This window comes from Rhinichthys klamathensis, unplaced genomic scaffold (assembly GCF_029890125.1).
Source record: "Rhinichthys klamathensis goyatoka isolate OS25496 unplaced genomic scaffold, OSU_Roscu_1.1 h1tg000810l_1, whole genome shotgun sequence".
NCBI lineage: Eukaryota > Metazoa > Chordata > Actinopteri > Cypriniformes > Leuciscidae > Rhinichthys > Rhinichthys klamathensis.
Genome location: NW_026607198.1, coordinates 29977 through 36696, shown reverse-complemented (window position 1 = coordinate 36696; position 6720 = coordinate 29977). Strand labels below are relative to the sequence as shown.

Here is a 6720-nt window from a genome sequence, read left to right as displayed (position 1 = left end):
TGAAATCATAACTGACGGGGTTTTTTTTTTTTATGGAATATTGCAATGTTTGTTGTAAAAGATTTATCTGTGCACATAATGTTTTTTAATTTATGTGTTCTCATAATCTTTCATCAATATAACTTCCCCTCCATCAGAGAAGAGAAGAGACGTCACTGAAAGAGGATGTGTTCACTGGAGCGAGGGCGGGGCAACCTGTCACTCATATGGGATCCACCAATAGCAAACCACAACCATCCAATCAATTCCCAATGGACCAAAAGAAGTCCCGCCCTACATTTTCTTCTTGTTCAAGAAGGCGGTTAACTCGGATATACGTCACAATATGGAAGAAAAGACTATCGCAACTTCTGATTCATGCCGACTTTAACCTATTCTTCTTCAAACGCATATTACATAGTCTCCTGGAATCTTTCCAAGCGTTTACCCTTGTTACGTGCACGGCATGAATAGGCCACATTATAACGCTTTTGAGTTCAGTCTCACTGTGGTGTGTTACTGTAATTTCTCTGCAAAGCACTTAATCTGTGTGAGAAATATTATGCTCTCATGACCCTCTTACAACATAATTTTAAACCATTATATTTATGCTTCGAAATAATATCAGTTAAATTTGATCAAATAAAAAATACAACTTTTTTTTTAAAGAAAACATTTTTCTTGCAATTTTTTTGTGCTTGTGCATGTTCATGTGTCACTGATATCTGACTGTCACATGATGTCATTCCCCGCTGCTATACGGTGTCGGCTCATTGGAGGAATCCTTATGAAACAAGCTCCTGAGTGCTTCATACATTTGACCAGTTTTGAATTAGAAAGTAAAAAAAACATGCCACCTGGTTTGATATTTTATTATCTAATGCAATGACTTTTAACCCTTTTCTTTTTCTCAAGCACACTACAGCTAATAAAATGTGGACCACTGCCAGCCCCGTCTTATAGAAGCAGTGACGTAATGTTTATACTTAAGGCCTGACATGAAATAGTAATTTTGATACATCAGGCTTTTATGGCTCATACAGTATATAATAGGAGAATATGGAAGCCCAAATGGAACAAATATATGCAATTTGGTGCAGTTGCTGATATTTATACATCCAAAAAGCAAGATCTGATGTAAATGTAAAGATACCTTTAAAACATTATAGCAGACTACTTAGAATGCATATAAATATCAGTCGTCGCTCTATATCTCCCAATAATATGTCTTAGTAAGAGGATATTTAAATGCTTAGTTTTCTGATCAAAGCTCTGTAGTTTTTCTGTGGAGAAAAATATATATAAATGCAATGACGATTGAGTGATGTACAGGTAAACAACGTTCATCAGAAGCCTATTTAATACTCACATTTTAAACTGATTTTTCTAACAAGTGATGTATGGATAATCAAGTAAACCTATATAACTAACAATATTAAAGTTCTTATGGTTACTTAAAAAACTAACGCAAAAAGAACCACAACCTAAAGGCCAACGTTTTTACAATGATACAAATAGGCCTTTTACTTGCTCAAAACTAAACTATCGATCAGACTATACAAAAGGCATACATTGTGTACAAAGGGTTTTTTAGCAGAGCGTTGATCATGTTGACAATTTAGAGGCTTTGGAAAAATCTCGAACACGATACATTAGGCTTTATAGGGTTAAGAGGTTCTTAAATGCTTCTTGGTACATTACAAGTCATATTATTTAATAGAAATAAGCATATGTATTTTCTTGCTACTGTATAGATCTTTTGTTTTGTGTTGTGAAGGTCCGACCCAAACATCTGTCAGATTACAAAGAGCCTCAGTGTGTGTGAGTTTGTCTCCGAGTGTGTCAGGCACATTGTGTTCTGAACCAATCTCTCAAACAACATTCAATCTTAAACTACAAAAGAATGATATAGAAAAAGCATTTAGACAGTGTCAGTTCTCCTGGGATCATTTTCTAGAAAGCTCCTCCATCCAGACAAGCCTTGGCCTCGTTCTATAGCCTGTCCGCTCTTATCCGTGTCAATCCCTATATTCCTATGCCAATCCCACTGAGCCGCTCTCATGCTGGACCCAGATCTGCTGAGTTATGCGTCTGGATGATTAGTCTTCCTCTGTATTATGCTTGATAAGGACGGAACATTGTCTCTCTCTGATAGAAGAGGAGCAGCAACATTGTGATTCACGGCAGAAAATGACAAATGCAAGGTCACTGGATCTGACGTCAACTGGGACATTTCAAACGTTCACTTATCAGACATTTATCATCCAGAAAAAAAAATGTTTTTGAGCACCAACTGACACTACTGTTCAAAACTATGGGGTCGGTAAGATTTTTTTAAATACTTGCATTCATCAAGAAATGTATCAAAAGTGAAATCGATCAGTAAAAATGAGCGTTTGAACTTTCTATTCATCAAATAATCCTGAGATTTTTTTAAATCAAGGTTTCCACAAAAATATTAAGCATCAAAACCGTTTTCAGTATTAATAATATTAAGAAATATTTCTTGAGCATCAAAACAGCATATTAGAAGGATTTCTTAAGGATCATGTGACACTGAAGACTGGAGTAATGATGCTGAAAATAATCACAGGAATAAATAACATTTTAAAACATATTCATATACAAAATTGTTATTTGAAACTATAATAATATTTCACAATATTACTATTTTTGATCAAATAAATGCAGCCTCGTTGAGACTTCAAAAAAATCATTCAAAAATCCTTCCAACCCCAAACTAATAATATTTTACATTATTTCATATCATTACTCATAAATCATTACCCAACAGGCATTATTCACTGTGTGTGGTCATGTATTAATTAATAAGCACTTCAGATAGAGGTGTTTTTGCAGCTCAGTTTCAATAAATGCTCTATTGGGGAGCAAGTTTTGCTGCAGTATGTCAGTACAATACATCTCAGAAGATTAATGCCGATGTGATTTTTCATCATTACCCATACCCAGCAGCATCGGTGTCTATCAGGCCGTCCTGGTGCGATCGCCGTGAGGGCCCCGCAAGCATGGGGCAGCCATGAACACAGAAAAGCACAGGGCAGTCGTACGAAATAATATAATCTTTTATTTCCAGCAATTTACAAGTACCTCTGTTAAGTCCACTTGACAGTGTCAGATTGAAGCAGCAGGGGCAGAACTGATGGGGAAGAAATCATAGGATTCGGAAAACCAGTTACCATTACTAGCTGTACACTCTTGGATAACCTGGTAAGTTTGCTCTGGTCTTGCTCGAAGGGGCTGGGATCTGACTCTCAAGCTCAGTTTAACTCAGGGAAGGTTATGTTTTCTTGTAGAAAGCTATATTAGGTCAATACGAGAGGGAATAGTATATGTGACAGATTAGACAACCCTCAAGCAAATATTAATTCATTCTAAATCTCATGGGGATCTCAGTGGCTTTGCTTTGGATGAGTGACCACCAATACATCTGCCCTGGAAGAACACAACGGATGGGATGATTTGTGTACACAAATCAAATGAATACATTATGAAAATGCAACATGAATTAAAAAAGCTCATATACAAAAAACAAATCAGAAGACCTATAAAACCTACGTGTTGAGCCTTGCTTGTGATTTGTTAAGGCATATTATGCTCAATCACTGAACCACATCGAGTGTGAGGTTTTGCTGGATATTAGGCACCAGACTTTGATATATTTGTTAAAGTTTACCAAAAAAAAAACAAATTACTGATAAAATGTACAGTAAACATCTATACTGGTCCAATGCAAAGAAAAAATGCAACAAAATGAAAAATAAACATTTATAGAATAAATATATTATTTACAAATAGCTTTGTCACATCTATAGAAATAAATAAACAAAGCCTCCCGTCCCCTGAAGAAATATTCACAACTATAGAGAGCTGTCATGGTACAATGGCAGCACCGGATCAGTTGCACAAAAATGTTTGTGATGTTTGAATGCATAATTGTGGTATTATAAACACGTGCATATGACACATTTTGCAGCTTCATGCTCTCCCTGCACAAGCGCGACCTCTTGTGGCAACGTCTGACTTTACAGTACATCTTGTGCACAGTGATCTATCAAACACTATAATTCGCCCTTGCAAAGTTAAAAACAGACATTTGTGACACAAACTGACAAGTTACAGTTAAAACAAAAATGGATACGTTCAAGATATCGTTACTAATAACGCATTTTTTTAATGTTATGATGAGGTCGTCCCAATCCATTTTGCTGACGATGTGCGCGAACTGGTGAGATTTACCAGCAAATGGAGCGATGTTTCTACACAGCCCTTTAGCAATGGAAGGCTAACATTACAGATAAACACATTGTCGATAATAAGTTGCTTTATAAGGCCTGGCTAGTTATTAAAGTATACATTAGCCTTCTGGCAACTACTGATTAGAGACTTTAATGGCCGAGAAACGAGGTACAGTTTAGCTGCTAGCCATCATATTCGCCTTTCAAGTGTTTCTGAGTGGCATTAATCTCACAAAAAAACATTCGAAATGAAATAATCTCCTCTTCCAGGGATTTTAATAAAGCATTACTTCAAAATCACATTCGGGAACCGGTTACAAAAGCACTTCTTCAGCTGGCATGCAGTGGTACAGCAGTGTTGATGTCAAAATAGCCCTTTTAAGTGTTTTTGCATAATTAATTATACAGCAATTGTTCGATCGTATTGTAAAAAGGCTTTTAAGGCAAAGCGTTTCATGTTTCTTACCAATGAGCAGGTGCTTTTCCTTTAGAGTAATTTAATTCATCAATTGACCCTTAGAGCTTTGTGTTATTAAAACATATTGTATTTTTTAGTTGACTGTGATGAGTCTTTCTCGCCTCCAGTTTAAGGCTTTGCATTTTTTAAAATCACATTACTGGGTAATGTTACCTTTTTTTTAAAGGAAAAGGGCAGATAAAATGTTTTGCAAATGCATATTTTCCTTTCAGCTACATAAGAATAATTTCCAATTAATTTTGAACACTGAGCACATTTAACTAAAAATCATGGAAACTCTGTTTAATTTCTGTAGATGTTATGTAAAGCTTGTCTATGTTTCCACCTATGTTTATGTGAATTTTGGGATACTGCATAAAGATAAAAAAGCTGGATGGAAATGCCGAGATGTGCAAAAATTCTTAAAGTGTGTTTTAGCGTAAATAAGGTCCCCTTTGAGATTCAGTCTCCTCTATTAAGACCAGGTAACCCTTTCAGTCTCTAGCCCGAAATAGATATTCAGGTCACTCAAGTCATTCTGTGATGGTCCAAAATATGTTTTTTTTTGTCTTTAGTTAGCAAAATGCTGCCCTCAAAAAAAAAAAAAACATTTTATATAACTAAACCATTTTGTAGCACTTGGTGATTAAGCATTCTATGTTCATTTGCCTCTCGTGAAATATTTCAAGTTTAGGTCGATGTCATCTTTACATGCAGCCAACGCGACTGGCCGTAAAATTGGGCCGAACATCCCCATTGAAAAATAATGAGGATTGTTGTTCTCCCAGTAGCTAAACAACAACGAAATTACAAATCAATACTAAAGCAATAATGTCATCAATATAATCATGGTAGACATAGTAGCCATAACAATATAGATATTATTTCTCTACGTGGCATTATAAATAAAGACATTTGTGTTGCTTGGACAGAGTCAAAGGAAGCAGCGTGGATCAATCACCCACATCTGTGTCCCGATCTCCAATTAGCCACAGGATGTGGAAACACAGAGCCAGGAAGCCCGTCCCCAGCAGGTCTCCCAGGGCGGTCAAGTAGGGAATGGAGAAGTTGTCGGGATCCATCCCTCGACTCCACATCCAGTTAACCATCCAGTCTGCAAGGTACAGCAGGATCACAACCTAGACGGGAAGACAGAATGTGTCAGTGTGGCATGAGGGAAATCACCAGGGAAATGCAGAACATATGAAGGTTGATACAAAGATATTTTATTTTGCATAAAACAATTTTAACGCCTTTTTAATGCATCTTAACTAATGCTGAAAATTCAGCTGTGTCACATGATTCTTCAGAAATCATTCTACTTTGCTGCTTATTTTATTCAGGATTCTTTGATGAATAGAAAGTTCAAAAGAACAGCTTTTATTCAAAATAGAATTTTTATGTAAAACTGTAAATGTCTTTACTGTCACTTTTGATCACTTTAATGTGTCCTTGCTGAATAAAAGTATTAATTTCTTAACAGTGACCCCATCCTTTTGATTAGTAGTGTATTTGTTTCGCATTATAGTAATAGAATATAATTTAATGTCACAATGCACAAACATTGTAAAAGTCTTAAAATAAGGTTAATGTTATTCATGCACAGCATTCTTTCTTAAAGGATCTACTTCACCACTGGCTTTCAATGAAACGTGCCCGTATATGCAGAAGAAAGGCGAAAACGTTTTTGAAATCAGTGTACCTGACTAGAGAAAACTAAGAAAAAAGGCTGTTGTCTTCACTTTTGCCAAATAATTAGGAAAACTTTAACACCCAAAATGCACTGGGCATGTTGCTGTCCAAGGCCACTCCCATCAGTCTGCAATGGATATCCTTGATCAATCAAATACCACCTTGCTTTAGTAGGAAATACTTCTTAGCAAACTTTTAGTCATAATGGTGTCGACTTGTATTGTTCCCTGATGCAAAAATTAAAAGAGTAAATGTTTAGTGGGACTGCGGGAGTGTTATATTTGGTTTCCAGTGAAGGATCCAGTGAGTTGTAGGCAGCGGCTAAAGGCTAAAGAA

The 6720-nt window shown here is 36.1% G+C and overlaps 1 protein-coding gene across 3 annotated transcripts in view; it reads right to left on the bottom strand.

Annotated features, from left to right (window-relative positions):
* Positions 1-5300: 5300 nt before the first annotated feature.
* The window catches only part of slc41a1 (solute carrier family 41 member 1), a 30171-nt gene continuing 28751 nt past the window's right edge, over positions 5301-6720 (bottom strand). For all 3 annotated transcript variants that reach the window (XM_056243562.1, XM_056243560.1, XM_056243561.1), the window contains one exon: positions 5301-5831. In XM_056243562.1, the coding sequence (XP_056099537.1) occupies positions 5646-5831 (186 nt within the window). In that variant the 3' untranslated portion in view covers positions 5301-5645. The remainder of the gene's footprint in view (positions 5832-6720) is intronic.